The 21,010-nt window shown below is 40.8% G+C and overlaps 1 protein-coding gene across 1 annotated transcript; it reads right to left on the bottom strand.

Moving 5' to 3' along the window:
* Nucleotides 1-5,459: 5,459 nt before the first annotated feature.
* On the bottom strand, nucleotides 5,460-19,616 carry LOC135498058 (uncharacterized). The gene is made up of 6 exons (XM_064788208.1): nucleotides 19,582-19,616; nucleotides 16,581-17,064; nucleotides 15,981-16,127; nucleotides 8,369-8,507; nucleotides 7,594-7,929; nucleotides 5,460-6,992 (listed from the first exon to the last, which is right to left on the bottom strand). Exons 2-6 carry the CDS (start codon nucleotides 17,024-17,026, stop codon nucleotides 6,756-6,758), a joined length of 1,305 nt encoding a protein of 434 aa, XP_064644278.1. The 5' UTR covers nucleotides 17,027-17,064; nucleotides 19,582-19,616; the 3' UTR covers nucleotides 5,460-6,755.
* Nucleotides 19,617-21,010: the final 1,394 nt, after the last annotated feature.

The following is a 21,010-nucleotide window of genomic DNA, read 5'->3' as shown; positions in this document are numbered from 1 at the left end:
CAAAATCTGAAAGCAGTGTTGACGTTTCATCTTTTGAGGACAAAGTCACAACCAAAATGGAGGAATACATTCACTTCCAACTCCTTGTCCAATCTGTAAAGTCCTTTAAAGCTTCCAGAATTTAGGTGGAGACTTATGTACAAATTCCTGTTCATGCAAGAGACATTTCCGTTTCAAACAAACAAGATAAAACTAATGAACAAGGAACAAAATATGATATATCAAACGAATTAATTTTATTCATTTATCAAGATAAGATGATTATGGCGAGGTTATACAATGTATGTAATACACCCTCCCAAGAAATAATGCGGCTTTTAGGTTTCACATGAGGCCAGTTCCAAAACCAAAAACATGCTGAGATCACTGGGCTACTAAGGTATAATTTCCAATGAGAGGTACACGGGAAGCGTGCAGGCACTGTGGAAGAGCGTCCGTAGGTCATAGGGGTCGAAGCTTGGCCGGTACCACTCGGTACTTTCAACTGGCCCGAAATGTCCAAAAGCAATGCGGATTGTGTGCTCCTTGGTTTCTACAGAAGGTTTCTGGATTAGGCTGGGGGATGAATGTAAAGTGCTTTGAGGCAGTACAGTATAAAAGTGCTATATAAGAACAAGCATTAAATTTTTATTTTTACAATGTACAGTCTAGCTCATATTGATATCAACACCTAGTCAATTATATTGCCAAGTACCATCAATCCAGATCCAGCCCTACTTGCAACTCAACTTAGTCAATTATACTCAGCGAGTAATATCTGTCATGTTTGCATCAGACATTATAGCACAACCTGTCTTTGGCCCTACCTGTCTTCGGCCTGGTATTAGTCATGTGTTTTATGTAGTTGTGGTTACCGATACGCCCCTCCGTGAATAAAAGTACCGTTGTATATCAATGATTAAATTCGTCTTTGGTTAAATCCTGAACGGTCATCCTGCTCGTGTGCGTCTGAATAGCATTCCGCGAAGATGACGTCACTGCAGCTGCTGCCCTCTATTTCCCCATCGCTGAATTACAGGCAATGTCGGACAAACACGCGGTTTCGTAATGGATTCAGGCTTTCTAACTAGAGCAGTTAGATTCAATCTGGCACATGTCCGAGTGTTGGAAATACTACACAATTGTTCTGAATATTTCTCTCTCTGACTCTATGGTATCATTCATGCTAAAAACAATGCAGGGTCAAAGATAATTGACTTTGAAATAAGCTCAAATGCGTAGAAATAAGTGTCGATGTCCGACTGTCACGTGACTAAAACGTCATCAATATCTTATGCAAATGACCTTGTGAGCTATAAATAGTAACTTCGCGGTTAAATCCTGAACGGTTATCCTGCTCGTGTGTATCTGAATTGAAGAACTCAACAATATCAATCAATATCCAGCCAAATGTCCACATCCAAATGTTTTTTGTTGAGATTCGACCCTTTTTATTTTCATTACCAGTTCACAAATACCATGAAATGGCCCTATAACTATTTCGATCTTGCTGCATTTATATCTAGCCTGCAAAACATTTCAGTCTAAAATTCATGATTCTATATAACCAGCAGCACAATGACTTCAAACTCGGTACATTGAAGTGTAAATTTTCCAAACTAATAAGGGAACTACTCATTTGATATACCGAGAATATGTCATCATGTTTCCTTATAAGGATTAGATGCCAACCCTTTTTAGAAATCAAAAGACCAAAAGAAGAATTTTGAAAATGCATCTGTGTTAACATTTGATGAATGCACTGAATCCTAGAGCTATAATCAGCAACTTGCTTGCACTCTACATTAAGAATGAAAAAGCCTGGATAGTGATGCAAATACCAGATATGATCGGGAACAATTCCATGAATTTCTGAAGGACAAACGGATGGACCCTCAGAATCAATCGAGGACCATGCTGCTGATGTCCTGCGGCGCTGCACGCTAACGACAGAAACCTCATCATTTTCCCATGTGTCAACATCATCGGGTTCAACAAACTGGACTCTACCATTTGTGTATGAATAATTCACTGGACTCTCATGCGTCACTACAGTATCAGTGATTCCTTCATGAATTTGAATGCTATTCAGCATTTTCTCAATGAACTTCTTGGCTTCTCCATTACTCATCATGGTAACTAACGCACGCTCCAGGCTCTGAGCCATAATGTACAGGTCATTGTGTATCCCATCGTTACCGCCAGCTGTGGGGAAAAAGAATGAAATGGCCAGGGCCATTGTGCTCACCTCATGTGGAGGAAAGATGGATAAAGAGCATGGTATTGTGTCATGTAGTGTTAGGTTGGATGTAGGTCCAAGCAATTACAATTTCCCCAAAATGGCCAATTTACAGTACATTCGACCTCTGTGACCTTGAAAAGTAGGTCAAATCAAAGAAGACCCGGGTGACACATTGAATGGTTGTTAGAATTAGATGTACCTATGATATAAAATTGGTGCCAATCAGGCAAGTAATACTAGGAATAATGGCATTTTGAAGAATTTAGGATTTGGCCCCCTCCCTGGAGGCCAAACGGCAAATCAGATCGCACCAAACTTCGGTACCTGAGACCACCTGACCAAGGGGTACATGTGTACTTAATTTGTGATCAATAGTCATTGCAGTTAAGAAACGTGCCATAGTTACGGCCTGACGGCCAATTTACGCCATTTGACCTCTGTGACCTTGACAAGAAGGTCAAATTAAAAACCTGTGTGACATATATTGTATGGCGGTTAGATGTACCCATGATATCAAATTGGTGGCAATCGGGCAAGAAGTTAAGGAATAATCAAATTTTTAAGGTTTTTGGATTTTGCCCCCTGGTGGTCAAGTGGTGAATCATATTGGACCAAACTTCGGTCCCTGAGATTACCTGACTAAGGGGTAAATGTGTACCAAATTTGGGATCAATGGTCATTGCAGTTTAGAAACGTGCCATCGTTACATCCTAACGGCCAATTTACACTATTTGACCTCTGTGACCTTGAAAAGGAGGGCAAATCAAAAACCCGGAGGATATATGATGCACCTTTGCTAGAAGTACCTACCATATTTTTTTCAAAATTTCCCGACTACTATTAAGGGAGATATCGCATATTTTCACTTTTAACGTTTGGCCCCCTGGTGGCCAAACCATGAAACGAATCGGACCGAAATTTGGTCTCCAAGGTGTCATTACATAAGGGTACATGTGTACCAAGTTTCAACTCAATAGCTCTAACAGTTACGAAACGTGCCCCGCTAACGGACGACGGACGACGACGACGACGACGACGACGACGACGACGGACGACGGACGCCACGGTATGGGATAAGCTCACCTCTGCTAAGAGGTGAGCTAAAAAGGGAGATTCAACGTTTGCACATCATACACTAGTTGCAAATGAAATGAAACAGCCAGGGGCCATTGTGCTCACCGTCTAGATATTTGGTGGTCAGGAATTCATCCAGGTTAAGAAACATGCTGCATGTATAGTATATAGGTCAAAGCGAAGTCAGTATGACATGTGATGTAATCTTGCTTGGAGTACCTACCATAAAAAAATCATCCAAAACAAGTCACAAATAAGCGAGATATTGCACTTTTTACTTTTTTAAGTTTTGGCCTTCTGGTGGCCAAGTCGAGAATCAGATCGGATCAAAATTCAGAGTGGCATGACATAGGGAGTCATGTGTACCTAATTTCAAGTTCATAGCTTTAGCGGTTAAGAAACGTGCCATAGTTACACTCAAACGGCCAATTTACACTATTTGACCTCTGTGACCCTGAAAATAAGGTCAAATCAAGACCCGTAGGATATGTGACGTATCCTTGCTAGGAAAACATACCATAAAAATATCATCGAAAATGAGATAGTAATAAGCGAGATATTGAACTTTTTACCCTTCTTTTAGGTTTAGCCCCCTGGTGGCAAAATCGAGAATCAGATCGGACTGAAATTCGGTGTCAGCGGTTATGTGACGTAAGGAGTCATGTGAAACAAATATCAAGTTAAGTGTCAGTCCATGATACCACCATGCAGAGGGTGGCAAGGTGGGGGTCAACCGTTTTTAACGAGATTAGGTATGCATGATCCTTCCACTAAGACATCATTACACAGCAATTGATGACTCTCAAAAATCACTAGCAACCGAGTTAGGGGCAGGCCTAGTTAGGGGGCTTGTTTTAGCTTTTTTCCCCCTATTTTTTGTGTATTTTTGGGTCAATGTTGGGCACTCCTGCAGAGACTAAAAAAATAGCTGGATTTTCCCCCTTTGTATGATGGAAGTATTTGATGAGATCTTCCATTCTGCAACAGGTCATTGAGTAACACTTCATACTTTGGTCGTGCTAGGCCTAGTAATTATGCATACCTAGGGGCAGTGCTTAGGAAGATCTCTCTATCGACGCTCATATCTCCAACACTGCAGGTCTTTGAATGCTGTGGCTTGCACATGATAAAGGCAATGATACCTACTTTCAAAATCAGAAATAAAATTTCCGGCCGCTTTTACTGTTTTCCCAGGATAAACCAAGGAAAAAGTGCTATTTTCCACCAAAATGACACTCATTGGCTAGTGCTGCCACCTAGTGTACACTTGATGAATTATAAAATAAATGCATAATGAACACATAATTTATGCTTGGTGCTGGCCATGAGGATTAGTAGTTACTGTCAACCACCATGATCACCCCCCCCCCCCCCCCATGCCTAGGCCTACTAACCTATTTTAAGTAGGCCTACCGGTAAATAATTCCACTTGCATTTTTCCCCCAAAAAAAGAACAAGCTCATCACTACAAATTTGCCCTTGATGAAAGCCCTTTGGGGAATTGGGCCCCATAGGTCCTGAAATGCTGATTTCAATTTCAAATAACATTTCGGCCTTGGCCTACCTGATGGCAACGTAATTGAATAAGCTACATGTAGCCTTCTTACAGTCCGAAAACCTAAAGAAACCCCCCTGTTGGTGAGGATGCTAATGTTGACCCATTCATTAGCCTGTGTCATGCTGCCAGAGCATGTTGTAAGGGTTGGACCCCCCCCCCCCCCCCCCCCCCCATGGCTAAGGCACCTGAAGGGCATGTGGTATGACCTACTAATACATCTTTATCAACCCATGCAGGGATCATCCTGTTCCTAAGAACCTTGCAGAAGTGCTCTCACATACTAGTAACACCTTCCATTGCTAAGGAGCCAATTGACCAAAGGTGCAGTTCCTACTGTAATTTCTGTTTGATGAGGACAACCCTGCAGTTGGCTGCACCGTCAGAGTACTGCTATTGGAAGTTTTTAGCTCCTTGGTTGGCGGTGAAATGTTCTCCTGGAGTTGCTCTAGCATTGGCTAAATTGTACAAATACATGTACTGGAATGGAGAAGTTTTTCATGAACTGAGTTACGGTACTGTCCAGTCCCTAAAGAGAGATCACAACTTTCCACATGCTACACTTGTACCTGTCTGCAGAGGACAGTGCTGCCACCTAAGAAGCAGGGACACTTTTTTTTTACAAATGGGTGATTTATTTACAAGCTAATATATAAGGAGATCATATCATTTTTAAGCCATACATTTGCTGCACATGATCAAACATCATAAAGTGAAAATACTTAGTGCCCGTGGAATGACAATATGAATGAACAATTTGTGAATACTTACTATACACGAACATGTACGAAAGTACCCAGAGGCTGAACCATCATGGGACTTTAAAGCCGTGTTCACACTAAAGCCTTTTTCCATTAAATCATTCAAAATGCTCCCTCACCCAACGGTAAAAACGTTCCTATACTATTCACACTGCCCTGTATCATTTTAAAACTCGGGGATAACCATTCATACCGGCATTGTTATATCAATAGGGCAGTTATGAGCGATACATCCTGGCACCAGTGATTTTCAATAAACATAACAGTACTCAAGTTGCCAATGCCATGAAAGGGATGTACATGATCAGTTGCGTAAGCCTGGCGGTTAGGGTTCTACCTGTATTGCAGTGCTACACTGTTGGGACTTGCATCAATTAAACCAGAACTGTGGGAGGAAAACGCTTAAATTGGCGATTTAGCCCCGAGTATTTTCAATCGTTGTAGGCCTTGTGTATCAATAGCTACATATCGTTATAACTCGCTGGAACGTTCCTATATCGTTTTAAAGCTCTAGTGTGAACACAGCTTAAGACTTGTTTCATTGATGGAACGATGCACTAAAATGTTAACCAGCATAATTTACCTCCGCTCTAGCCAGAAATGAAAGGTCATAACCGGCCCTTTCCTAACATCCTGCTACAAAACTTTCTGTATGTCTGACAAATGGTTCTCGAATTACTGAACATCTTGCCCCACTAATGTATCCAATCACTCAACCAGGCTCTTTCCTCCCCTGCAATAAGTAGATCAAGGTCCTAATCCCCGAAGGGGAAATTCAGAAGGCTCCACTCTATACACTGTGACACTAAATTTCTGCCTTTTCTATTGTGTGTTCATGTGTTCAGCCTTCCACCTCCAAAGTAGGATAACTTTCTAAAAGTTAAGAGGCAGAAGCCTTTCAAATTGACTTCAGTGGTGATGGTGTGAAATCATGAAACTGGTTATTCGAACAAGTTTCATATCCAACAGATCTGGAATCCCTAATCTAAATGTAAAGGGTGAAGGGAGCACAGTTAAAAGAGCGTAGTGACCTTAGGAAGGATCATTGTGAAGAAAGCAAAAATCAAAAAAGATGATTGCCTGGCCCGCCAAATGGATTTTACACAGAGCAAAAACCAATTTGGTACCTCCCTTAAAATGCTCCCTAATCCCTTAAAAATCCATGCAAGAGCTTGGGCAAGTGGGACTCAGCAGTGTCATTTGATAGGAACAGCAAGTACCGCATGATATATATCAACACACTACGATCACTTCTTGCAAGCATATCATATGCTCTGGTATAATAGATAGTGGCAATATGAGGAGCATCTTCTCGTGGAGGCTTTTTCTGCACCTCTCTGAAGGCAGCAACATCATTCAACTCCATACAGGTCAATCTCACCTGAAAAAAAACGAGAAATGCAAATTGGCAATTTTCTAAATGCGAGACACATACTAAGTAATCAAGGGCAAAGTCGAAATGACCCACCTTCAGTTTACAGTTCAGGTCAGAAATGACCCACCATCAGTTATCTGCAGCCAGTTCAGTTATTTCGCAGCAGGAGTTGCAGAACCAGTGTGCAGTCAGAGCATAATTCCTGCATAAGTCGAACAAATATCTATGCAAAAGCAACCTGAAGGATGAATTATCCGATAAAAGAAATACTTTTTATGCTCATTCAACTTAGCAATTACTCAGATATGGTAGTATTTCATCCCAATCCCTCACCAACACCATAATCTGTCAGAACATGAAATAGTAAGATACTTTTCCACACTTTTTTGGCATGATTGGACGGACATTCACGGCACGTGATGTAGATTAGATATCATGATACCTCAATATTCAAGGCCCTGCAAACAATGGCAAGGCCTTTTTTCAAACCTTGGTGTAATAACCTTGACAGGAGGAACAACTAAGTCGCTTCAAAGGTATCAGCATCGCCACCGCTGTTGCCCTGCTCTCGCGTTCAGCTGTCTTATGAAAATAGGATGAAACCTACCCACGTTGCCTCAACGGTCAGGCCAAGGATCATGCGCTTGTTGTTAACCTCTTTTAAACAGGAACGATCAATGTCTGCTAGAAGTTCGATTCCGAGCTGTCCACGTAGTCTGCTGCTGAACTCAACCCTATCGTCATCAATAATATCTGAGGGGTTTCTGTCGCCAGTATCACCATCCTCATCATTATCAATATCATCATCATACTCATCATCATCAGCAGCAGCAGCAGCATTAACTCCTCCAACATTATCTCTTCCTTCGGTTCTTTGTACCTTTGAAATGCGTTGCTTTCTCTTTCGACAGTGAAGTTTCTTCCTTTTTGCTCCTTTTTTCACCTGAAAAATGACTTTATAACCTAAGAAGATGCTTTTACTTTAAAAAACATCTCTGACTAAAAGAGTAGTCAGATAAGAAACAGGGAGGGTAGGTGCCCCCCCGTTTTGGGGCGACTGCAACGCAACGTAAAACATTTTTGCGTCATCGTCGTTGACATCAGCTAATCATGAAGCAATCAGCGTCATGTGATACCATTACCAAGCCAGGTCAATGCGCGGGTGTGACGGATCACGCGCAACCAATGGTTACCCCTTGTTTTTGATGTGACCTGTGACGTGACCATGACATTTTGTCTCCCGTGTGCGGGTGATCGAAACAAACACTACAAAAATGCAAAACAAACAACTGAAAACAAATGCTCTCAGTTTTGCTGTCAGTGTCATTTTGTCGCCTGTGTGCACTTAGCTTTGTGATCATGGATGATAAATGTTCACATACCTCCGCAACTGTGACAACTATTGTTGGGGCATCCTCACACCTGTCATAAGATTCATGATCTTCATAATCATAGCGGAGATCATTAATGGATGTTACCTCCATTCCACCCATCATCAAACTCCGCTTTACCATGGCTGGACTGCAGTGGATTTAAAAGAAAAGGAAGAGGGGATGGTCACTCAGAAAGCCTTAGACACATTATAAAAACTTTACATACACCGTCATTCAATATTCTACCGAATAAATAATAGTTATACTGCAAAACCATATAGACAGACTGGAATAAAATGCCAACACAGGCATGACTACATCACAACAATTTCTCTAATCCTCTGAGCACAAAATATGTCTTTCCATTAACCACATGTTGTAATTTACAGAAGGTATGCACTACTGTAAAACGGGAAATTTTTGCGGCTGGTTATTTTCGCGGATTTGCAAAAATTCATTGAAATAATTAAATTTTACGCTTCTTATTTTTGCGGATCAGACAACATCTTTCAATAATCTCTATCTAAAATTCCTATTTTGCGGTTTTTATTTTTGCAGATCACAGACACCTGCAAATATAGCAAAATGAACAAGCACAGACACTGCACTAACCCACAGCGCCATGGGCAAAGGTGAAGTGCGGGCTGTGAGGGTATTTGTTCTTTGTGATTGGGGATTACGAGAACTTAGGATGGTTCGTAGATTACACTCAAACAAAGCCCTGCTGAAATTGGCCTAACACCACTTTTAGGTAGGAAAATGAAGAAATCCAACATATCATCATGTATTATCATCAATAAAGGCTACAATGAAAATTTGGTGAGGAACCGACCTTAACTGAGAGAGTAATGGCAGATTTTGTTCCATCACAATGCCTCCTGGAGGCTGAACCATGCATTGGGGCGGGGGAATTTCGGAAGGTAACTTTGTAACTTACACCAACACAGACTGTTGACAGAGCACTTAACTACAATATGAAAAGGAAATATTGAGGCGTTCTTAAATTATCAGTCGGATTGTGGTCAATAAATGTTTTTCATGTCATACCACCTATTGGACAGAAAAATTGATAAAATCAAGACAATGTACGGTATATCATGTGGTATCACCAGTAATGCCTACCATAAAAATTTGGTGAAACACCGACCTTTACCTAGGGACTTATGGCAAAATTTGTTTTTTCAGAAAGTGCCCCTTAGTGGCTAAACTATGAATCGGATAGCGTTGGATTTCGTTCTTGAGTTATTGATTGGACGTCGCCCAATACAAGTTTTTCATGACACGCCACCTATAGGACAGAAAAATCAATAAAATCAGAAAATCGTACGACATATAGTGTGGTATCAACAGTAAAGCCTACCATAAAAATTTGGGGGAAAACCGACATTACCTAGGAACCTGTGGCAAATATTGTTTTTACGCAAAGCGCCCCCTGGCTGCTAAACCATGAACCGGATCGGGTCAGATTTCGAAAGGAAACCACGTTTACTGACATAGCATACATGCACAAAAGATGAATCGAAAATATTCAGTCGTTCTTAAGTTATCGATCGGACGTCGCCCAAGACGAGTTTTTCATGACACGCCACCTATGGGGCAGAAAAATCAATAAAATCAGAAAATCGTACGTCATACAGTGTGGTATCACCAGTAGAGCCTACCATAAAAATTTGGTGAAAAACCGACATTTACCTAGGGACCTATGGCAAATTTTGTTTTTACACAAAGCGCCCCCTGGCTGCTAAACCATGAACCGGATCGGGTCGGATTTCAAAAGGGAAACCACGTCTACTGACATAGCATACATGCACAAAAGATGACTCGAAAATATTCAGTCGTTCCTAAGTTATCGATCGGACTTCGCCCGATACGAGTTTTTCATGACACGCCACCTTTAGGGCAGAAAAATCAATAAAATCAGAAAATTGTACGTCACACAGTGTGGTATCACCAGTAAAGCCTACCATAAAAATTTGGTGAAAAACCGACATTACCTAGGAACCTGTGGCAAATATTGTTTTTACGCAAAGCGCCCCCTGGCTGCTAAACCATGAACCGGATCGGGTCAGATTTCGAAAGGAAACCACGTCTACTGACATAGCATACATGCACAAAAGATGAATCGAAAATATTCAGTCGTTCTTAAGTTATCGATCGGACGTCGCCCAAGACGAGTTTTTCATGACACGCCACCCATGGGGCAGAAAAATCAATAAAATCAGAAAATCGTACGTCATACAGTGTGGTATCACCAGTAGAGCCTACCATAAAAATTTGGTGAAAAACCGACATTTACCTAGGGACCTATGGCAAATTTTGTTTTTACACAAAGCGCCCCCTGGCTGCTAAACCATGAACCGGATCGGGTCGGATTTCAAAAGGGAAACCACGTCTACTGACATAGCATACATGCACAAAAGATGACTCGAAAATATTCAGTCGTTCTTAAGTTATCGATCGGACTTCGCCCGATACGAGTTTTTCATGACACGCCACCTTTAGGGCAGAAAAATCAATAAAATCAGAAAATTGTACGTCACACAGTGTGGTATCACCAGTAAAGCCTACCATAAAAATTTGGTGAAAAATCGACCTTTACCTAGGGACCTATGGCAAATTTTGTTTTTACACAAAGCGCCCCCTGGCTGCTAAACCATGAACCGGATCGGGTCGGATTTCGAAAGGAAACCACGTCTACTGACATAGCATACATGCACAAAAGATGAATCGAAAATATTCAGTCGTTCTTAAGTTATTTATCGGACAAGCGAAATGTCCCATGATCAAGTGATCAAGTGATCAAGTGATCCAATGACTCCTATACACTGTCACGTCAAGCCCACACCTGCGCTGTAGGAAAAATACCACGAAAATTTCCAGTTTTACAGTATGCACCTGTATCATTCTTCCACATGACTACACTCTGGGGAAGCGATAGTGCAGTAGAAGCAAGTCATTCTCATGTTCAAGAGGTCTCCCGACTCAGTCACTGATTGGTTCGTCTACTTAGCATTTTCAAGTTAGCGCATTCTGGTTGGCCCCAGTACTGTTTTAAAAACAGATACTATTTTTGCGTGCAGGATATTTTCGCGAATTACGCAGTTGCAAAATCTCTTGCTTTTCATGTTTTTTTTACTAGAATTCCATGTCAATTGTCATTGTTGCCACATTTACACAGAGGCAAACACTGTATCATCCAGCTAGGTTCAGATGCCAGTATCTGTCTCATGCTGTTCATTCTGGCATGTCTGGATCCGAATTGGAAAGGTTTTCCAGAGAGTGCTCTCCCGAATACCACTAAAAATGGGTATGTACACTTTTCAAAACGGCTGCACCACACTTGGCCCAATGCGCATTCGATTCGATTTGAAATTTTCGTACTTAGGACACGCAAGATAGATTTACCCGCCCTCACACAACAGTTTTACTAGCTTTCGTCCAGTCTTAGACTTTTTTTTATACAGAAATGATGAACTAAAAATGGTGTCCGACATTCAAATGAGGACTGCCTAAGAATTTAGATTTGTCAAAACAAGTGCGAATAGCCAATATATCATGTGTAGTCGTTTTTCAGGACTTTATGCAGACAAATGCCCCCGCCCTTTCAAGAAGATCATCAAGACAGAAACTACCTTTTGCGCATTTGCACTGAAAATTGTGAGGGGCTCTGGCAAAACCAGGCGCTTCTCGCTTTTAGAGATGAAATGGCCAGGGCCATTGTGCTCACCTCATGTGGAGGAAAGATGGATAAAGAGCATGGTCTTGTGTCATGTAGTGTTAGGTTTGATGTAGGTCCAAGCAATTACAATTTCCCCAAAATGGCCAATTTACAGTACATTCGACCTCTGTGACCTTGAAAAGTAGGTCAAATCAAAGAAGACCCGGGTGACACATTGAATGGATGTTAGAATTAGATGTACCTATGATATAAAATTGGTGCCAATCGGGCAAGTCATTACTAGGAATAATGGCATTTTGAAGAATTTAGGATTTGGCCCCCTCCCTGGAGGCCAAACGGCAAATCAGATCGCACCAAACTTCGGTACCTGAGATCACCTGACCAAGGGGTACATGTGTACTTAATTTGTGATCAATAGTCATTGCAGTTAAGAAACATGCCATAGTTACGGCCTGACGGCGAATTTACGCCATTTGACCTCTGTGACCTTGACAAGAAGGTCAAATTAAAAACCTGTGTGACATATACTGTATGGTGGTTAGATGTACCCATGATATCAAATTGGTGGCAATCGGGCAAGAAGTTAAGGAATAATCACATTTTTAAGGTTTTTGGATTTTGCCCCCTGGTGGTCAAGTGGTGAATCATATTGGACCAAACTTTGGTCCCTGAGATCACCTGACTAAGGGGTAAATGTGTACCAAATTTGGTATCAATAGTCATTGCAGTTTAGAAACGTGCCATCGTTACATCCTAACGGCTAATTTACACCATTTGACCTCTGTGACCTTGAAAAGGAGGTCAAATCAAAAACCCGGAGGATATATGATGCACCTTTGCTAGAAGTACCTACCATATTTTTTTCAAAATTTCCCGACTACTATTAAGGGAGATATTGCATATTTTCACTTTTAACGTTTGGCCCCCTGGTGGCCAAACCATGAAATGAATCGGACCGAAACTTGGTCTCCCAGGTGTCATTACATAAGGGTACATGTGTACCAAGTTTCAACTCAATAGCTCTAACAGTTACGAAACGTGCCCTGCTAACGGACGACGGACGACGACGACGACGACGACGACGACGGACGACGGACGCCACGGTATGGGATAAGCTCACCTCTGCTAAGAGGTGAGCTAAAAAGTGAGAAAAAGGGGAAAAGTAAAAAAAAAAAAAAAATTAATTTTTTTTTTCTTTTTGGAAAATATTTCCTGTGAACCCTCTGAAAGCATGTGTACTATGTCTAGACACCACCTAAAGTGATTTAAACAATGTATAAGGTGTAGCTTCTAATGCTTATCCTACTGAATGAGTTCCCTATAAATGAAGTTTTCTCAAAATAATTGTAACTAAAAACCTTGAACAACAGTGAACTCAATCATTCATATCTCAGTTATTTGTCAACCGATAGTCAAGTATGATACCTTAATTTAAACATGATTTCCTGCAGAAACAGCTCATACCAATAACTCATTTTCAAAATCTGGAGAGAAGTGCCTGGTTTTGCCAGAGTGCCTCACAATTGACTGCGTTAATACGTATTAACGCGACACTACAAGTAAAAGTATCCATGAAAATCATTTAATGCAAATTCGTTAAAGTGATCCTTGCACACTAATGATAAGCCACATCAGGTATCAAAGCATCACTGAGTCATACGCAAGTTATTGAATGGAACCAAATGGTCCACACACGTTAAGCAGGCCTAATCTGTTAACTACCTAATCTGCGCGAGACTTGTGAATAGGAAGTGAGACGGGTCATTTTCACCGCCCGAGAAAATGCTAAGAATAGGCTGAATCATTAGCGGTTTAAGGCCACTTTATGCGGTTGCAATTGAATACTACTTTCGTAGTCAGTGGTAGATGGGAAGACCCCCCTGTTCTTTCCAGGTGTCGTCTGCAAATTCATTGTGACATCCTTATTACTGCTTGTTTGATGATATTTTTGTCTGTAAAACTGGAAATTTTCGCTGTATTTTTAATTTTGCTATTTTTGCGGGTGTCTGTAATCCGCCAAAATAAAAACCGCAAAATAAGAATTTTAAATAGAGTTTATTGACAGATGCTGTCTGATCAGCAAAAATAATCGGCGTAAAATTAAATTATTTCAAGGAATTAATGCAAATCCGCGAAAATAACCAGCCGCAAAAATTTCCCGTTTTAGAGTACCTACCACAGAAGTTTTATCGAAAACAAGTCATTGATGAGTGAGATATAACACTTTTCTGATATCCACATTTGGCCCCCTGGTGGCCAAGTTGAGAAGCAGATCGGACCGAAATTCAGCACCAGAGGTTATCTGATACAGACGGTTATATGTACCAAGTTTCAAATTCATAGCTTTGGCAGAGAAACGTGCCATAGTTACACTCAAACGGCCAATTTACGCCACTCTGTCCTCTGCGACCTTGAAAAGTAGGTCAAATTAAAAACTCATCAGACAGTGGAAGAGAAGTTTCAAAATTAGAAGCGTTTGCAATTTTGTAAACTGGTTGTCAAAATTGCAAACTCTCCTGAGAGCCATCTATTGGTGCTAGTTCATCCAGCAGTCGGCGCAAATGCCAAAAATCAGCACTCATCTCTTGGCCAAAAAATGAAATTTATAACATGACTAGGTAAATCATTTATGATCAAAATAGAAAGAAATGGGGAGTACATAGTTTATAACATTGATTTGGAATAAATAACATACAGATTAGAACACGGAAGGCAATATTATGAAGTGGCTGGATGCCAAAAAAGTACCCCTCTCCCAGGAAGATTGCTGGGGGAGGCTGGATTGTGTTTAAGGAGGTTGGGTGACTATTGGAAACCAAACTAGAATACTATCAGAAACTTTTCGCCGCGTGAATTTTTTTTCTACCGTGGCGATTTTTTTTGATAGAGCATTCAATGGCTTTCGCTTGTGGAACAAGGTTGGGTTTGAATCTTCAATTTTTCTCATTAACTCTTTGGGTGCCTGATCCAGATGGTGAATTCATCGTGTTCTTTAAGGACCCATCTTGCCATTTAGTTAGTAACCATGGGAGTAAAATCTTCCTGTGTGTGTAAAATTACCTGTTTTTGAAGAATCACCTTTTGAATCTTAATATCTTATTATTTTTGAGGAGTTGTCAAATTTTGAAACGTTTTCAAATTTGACAACTATGGAGTTTACAAATTTAACAACTCTCAGAATGGCAAAACTAGCACCAATAGGTGGCCCTGGCAACAGTTTCAAAATTTTAACATGGGTTGTCAATTTTTGAAACGTTTTCAATTTTGAAACCTCTCTCCTACTGTCAGATATATGATGTATCCTTGCTATGAGTACCTACCACAAAAGTTTTATCGAAAACAAGTCATTAATATGCGAGATATCACACTTTTTAGATATCCACATTCGGCCCCCTGGCAGTGCCTGGTGGCCAAGATCTCATTGCGCATGGGCACAGGGTACTTCGTCTTAAGTTATTTTTGCGAGCCAAACTTGTTATTCTTGTTCCCAGGGTATTTTCTTGCTCGATGAGGTTGATGATACCCTGGATTCGATGTTGGGGTTATAATGTGTGATTCGCCGCCAAAAAATTACTCCTAAACTACCTAAAACACAGTTCAACAAGTAATGTCTTGTCAAGAAAACATTTTTCATCATGAAGATATGTCATTTTTGTCGTTTTTACTTTACCAAAGACATAATAGATCTTCTGAATGTCACGCTAAACGGTTTTAAAACGTACATTGGTGGTTCACTGAATTACTGTACGGTTGAGTGTTGCGCATTTTAAACCGATCTGAATGCGTATTCGGCCCAGTGTGACGCAACCATTCTGAAAGCAGTTTAACCAATTCGTATTCCCGAGAGCACACTACCGTGACTACGGAATTCAGTTTCAATTCGCATTCAGTGTGAACACAGAAAATATGACTTAGGACGTTCGATTATTTACACGTACTTACATGAATTCAACTAGAAAGATTCTAGCAAAATGCTGGAAAAGATCTACGAATGTCCCCTCATTCACTTCTAAGTTACTGGGTGATGCCTTTCTCAGGACTTTATTCACTTTGGTCAGGAAGGTGTCAATCATAACAAAGGTGGGATCCCTGAAAAGATTGAAAAAGAAGAGTCACAACTAAACTGCTGAGGATTCATTCCACTATTAAAACAATAACCATCAGACTATGACCAATGTTCGCCTAGTCTGGTTCACTCTGGTTGGAGGTGCTGATTATCAATACGGATTTGCGAGAAGGTGCCAATTGATACGATGCAGTTGTGGTTGATTACAGCAATTAATTAGGCCTCGTGGTTGCGTTAGACTAGAGGGGTTACTTTGCAGTTTGGGACCGACAAAGCTGGTGGTCGCGGTCTGGGTACCGGGGTGGTTGTGTTAGCGAGGGCCAGTTAGGGAATTAGAGAGCTGAAAAACATTCGGGACCGGTGAATTTTGGTCGTGTTCGCAGGGTGGTCGCGTTACTGAGGACAGTGAGGTGGTCGCCGACTGGGGTTCCACTGTATTAAATATATTAAGGCATGAAAGGCTAAAAATGACTTACCAAGACTTACTGACAGCTTTTAATCTTGCGGTCAGAAGTTGTGACTTCGCCCCAGCAATATTCAGCCTAACGTTTTTGTGTATCTCTTTCCATTTTGCTTCTATTTCGCTCGCAGCATATTTGGTCTTCAGATCTCCAGAGCCACGACATGTACCACGCATCTCATTACACATGTTACAAGCATCAATCATTTCAATGAGTTCAAACGAGTTGACATCCAATACGAAAGCATCATTGAAATTCTCCTGAAGCATAGTAGTGTACTCCGTCAGCTTTTGGACAGCAAGGTCATTTAGTGAGATCCGGGTGCCGATTGTGTATGGTTTGATCTTCTCGAAAATGCCGGAAGGCTCTGTGACTGTTATATGATACTGAATTCCAAATTTGTTTAAGTCTTGATCTGTCCAGTTGCTTCCAGATTCTAAGCCCTCATTCAGGCCTGCCATGGTCACAGTGCTGAGGCAACACAAATCCCTGTCGACACCTAAATTGTGAGATAAAAAAAGCCTGTCCTGAGTAAAAAGAATTAATTATATCATAATTCCTAACTTATTTCATTCTTCAAGCACAATTTCAAAAGTCTCATTTTATGTCTGTGGATTCTTGACCTACAATGACCTATACTATTACTACATGTACAATGCTAAGGATCTGAAAGCTATGGATGGATACATCATGTACATGTACCATTGTTTATAAAATAAATTATTTTGACGTCATGCATTAAACTAAGATAGCTCGTTTTGTGCCTAACAGACTACAGAGGATGGCGTAATGTCGAAAGTTCGTTGTTGGCTTCAGTTGCCTATCTTGAATCGACTTTTAGAATAAAACCTGAATACAGCTTTGGTACAAAATCATGTACTATTGGCATGATTGGTAAAGCATCAATGCAACATAAGACTTGTTAGGGAAATACATTATCAACACAAGACCAGTTTCTCACAACTTTTCTCAATGAAACCATATTGAAAAGATATTGGATGCGTGCAAGATCGTGAAAAATTTTCATGAAGTCGTCAGATATCCATCTTTACATTGGGTCATTGTACATGTAGTTTCCGGGCATGCCGGGCAAAAAAATATGGAAGAAAGAAATTATTGGCAAGAATGTAGCCAAAATGTGCCAAATTTCAAGATAACTTCTTGGTTGGTTGACTAAAGAAGCACGACAAATGTTCAATGCATTTATCATGTTTATAGTTGAATGCAAACGGCGGTAGTAGGGTACACACAAAAAATATGGACTCTCTGGGGAAGGTGTAAACTGCTGATGAATTTGCTGATGAGAAAATGCTGATGGCTACTCTATCGCCTTTAGCCGCCATCTTGGATCAGCAAAATCTAAATATTTGGGCCTGAGCGCGGTCCAATTATTTTGGCCTGAAACTCGATGATATTGTCATTGTCATTCCAATAAAAAGTTATTTTGCAGAAGAATATGACTTTGACTTGTTAGAAATATCAAATTTGGAACAAATATGTTGATAATCTGCGAGATATGCGACCTAAAAGAAGAGTCTAAAAGCTGATCGGCGCACCTCGAAAACTTCAAAAAAATGCCGTCTACTCTTTGATCAAAAACACCCTTTCATACATATTTTTTTCTCTTTTCCTATTTACCACCTCACTAAATGGTTATAAGTAGAATATACTAGAATTTGATTGCATAGTATTAAAAAAGAAAGAAATGTCAAGCCACCAAACTTAGAGTTAGCCATCAGCATTTTCATCAGCAATTTCATCAGCAGTTTACACCTTCCCGACTCTCTGTAGGCATTTATCCGAAAAATCGGGACGCGATCTGTAACTTTCAAAATGTCACTCCATAATGTAGAATGAGGTTTTCCCCAAGATTATTCGGAGGGAAGAAGAAATATTTTGTCGGAGATCTGTGTGGCATACTGATGCTTTGTGTTCATAGATCGTGTAGAGTAGTATGATTTATGTGCGAGAAAGTTTGATCTTGTGTCCGAAATGGGGTGTTTTTGTGAGGTCGTGTTTTGCGAAAATCTGCTTCGTATACTGTTGTGCATTTTCAAAATGTCCGAAAAAGTGTTGCCATCCTTAGGGCCTCCGGCCTAGGACTTGACTTGACTTGACCTAAAAGAAATGCCAGTCATGTCTTTTCAATGGACCCCTTACAGGCATACCCTTGTTTACACCCACAACCTGGTCTTCAGGTAAAAGTGTAACAACATGTACAATGCGTGGTATGGTGGAATTTCACTTCCTAGCTGGACACAAGGCCTGTTTGAAATTGACCAGCAGGTTACATGACCAAGGACATCCAGGACATATGTGGGACACCGAGTCCATAGCAAGGACTGTACTTTAAACTGAATGTTTACCTAAAGACAAGAATTTGTTTATTAACAAGGGGGTGCCCGTAACTGGCCCATTCATGATTGTACTGCAAGGGCAACGCACCCCCACACCGACGTACATCGATGTACTGATGGTGATGCACTGCCAGCCCGACCATGCTCATGCTGAATATACAGACTGCATGCATGTGGAACGTTAGTCATATTGATCAATCATGATGATGACCTACGTGGACAGGCAGATAAACTCATCTCCACCGGCATGGCGGTAGCTCAACCCAACATGTTACACGCAATGCCACACAATGTCGGCTTACATCCCATACTATAGTACATACCTGTGATAATTTATTTATAAATCAACTGCAGGATGCCCCGATCAAGCGCCCCGATCAATGCCACAAAATGTGCCCTACAGACTAATATGTAATCTCCAAAAGCAGAGTTGATATTCAAATATTATCTCTCTGCCCGAATTGGCTTCCATTACACGTCTATAGCATGCATGAATGTACACAATGTACGAGGCAAGATTGCCCGAACAAAATGCGGCAAATGTTGCGATTTACTAAAGATTTTCGAGTCTACTGTGATGTAACCATGTTGAATAACACTAAAGTGAATATTCATTCCCATTTTGAGTCGATAACAACTTTTCAAGGGCCAAAACTCACCTCGCTTCAAATCATCGTCTGCACCAGCCAACGCAGTAAACCTGATCACACAACAGTTTCTCAATACGCTACCGAAATAGTGCGCTAAAACCCCCTCGAAATTACTTTGTTGTAGGAAGAATTTCTTCAAACAAAGACTTGAAATGCAATACGACATATTGTTTTGAATTTGGAATAAAAATATCGACAAACTGTCTTGTGGTTACACATTACTGTCACTGCGGAGGCGCATGTGTTAATACCTGACCATGACGAGACAAGACCACAATTGATTTTTTAAGCCTTTTAGCAGTTAAATTGTCAATGTTTGACCGCGACGCATCAAAGAACGCGTGGTGTTGTGAATCTGAAATTAATATTATGTTATTCCGGACAGTCGGGCAAGTAAATGGTGAAAAATAAAATGGTGATTGACCACGGAAATTTTTTGATAATCGACAAATTAGACAGACTTTGATATTTCCACTCTTTTCAGCAAACTGGCAGAAAAAACTCAAAACACGCCCCCTATTACCCAATTAGCAAAATTCGAAATTAATTTTTTCATCAAATAATTTCTTTATATCTGTAGACTTGCCACAACAAATATTTTTTCAATACCTCTCCAAATATGTACTTGAGAGTTAAAAACATGCACTCGTCTAATTGATAGGCCTCAATGAACGTGTCAATATTATTATCCACCATGCAGCAGATTTGGCGAATTACTAAATATCTTCTAGTCTGCTGTAATACCCTGCTGTTTGATGAAACGATGCTAAGTGTCTACTGATTACCCGGGCTATTACCTTGTCCAGGTCCAAACTCCTACCATGGAGGTTCCAAGCTCCAACCATGGAGGTACCTCCATGCTCCTAATAATTCAGCCGACAAAAGGGAATATAGGCCTAGGGTAGGACTAGGAGCAGGGGGTTAATTGAGAGGTGTCCTGATTACTGAGGTGAAATTGAAAGGAAATGCCAAATTGGGAGCAAATGCAGTGTCCTTAATAGAGAGGGTTCCTGCTCAGTAGGAGAGAGTATTAACTGTAAGGCCTTCATGGCTACGTTCATGGACCACCCTGTATATCCCTGGCTTCTGTTTACTTACAGTCTTCGACCAGGTTGTGAATCAAAGGCAGTCAACACTCTTACAGCCAGTGGCTCTTATTCACCTACTCGTCCTTACAACTAGATTGTGACACCAAAACAATATACAACCAACTCGACAAGAAGGTTACAAATTCGAGCACCAAGCTAACAGTCGGGATGTGACTGCCCCCGTTTTCAATATTGTCTTTGCGACGAAGCTGTCACTCGAAAACAATAACTGACGGCCAGGTGTGAGTTAGTATTTATCGATGTCCGAAAATTTATATGCTATGAATTGAAGACGACAGTCACCGTTCTGACAGCCATGCAGGTTGACTGCCTGTTCATCTTATTGTCAT

The sequence above is a fragment of the Lineus longissimus genome, chromosome 13 (genome assembly GCF_910592395.1).
Source record: "Lineus longissimus chromosome 13, tnLinLong1.2, whole genome shotgun sequence".
Lineage (NCBI taxonomy): Eukaryota > Metazoa > Nemertea > Pilidiophora > Heteronemertea > Lineidae > Lineus > Lineus longissimus.
This window is presented reverse-complemented; position numbering and strand designations above follow the sequence as displayed.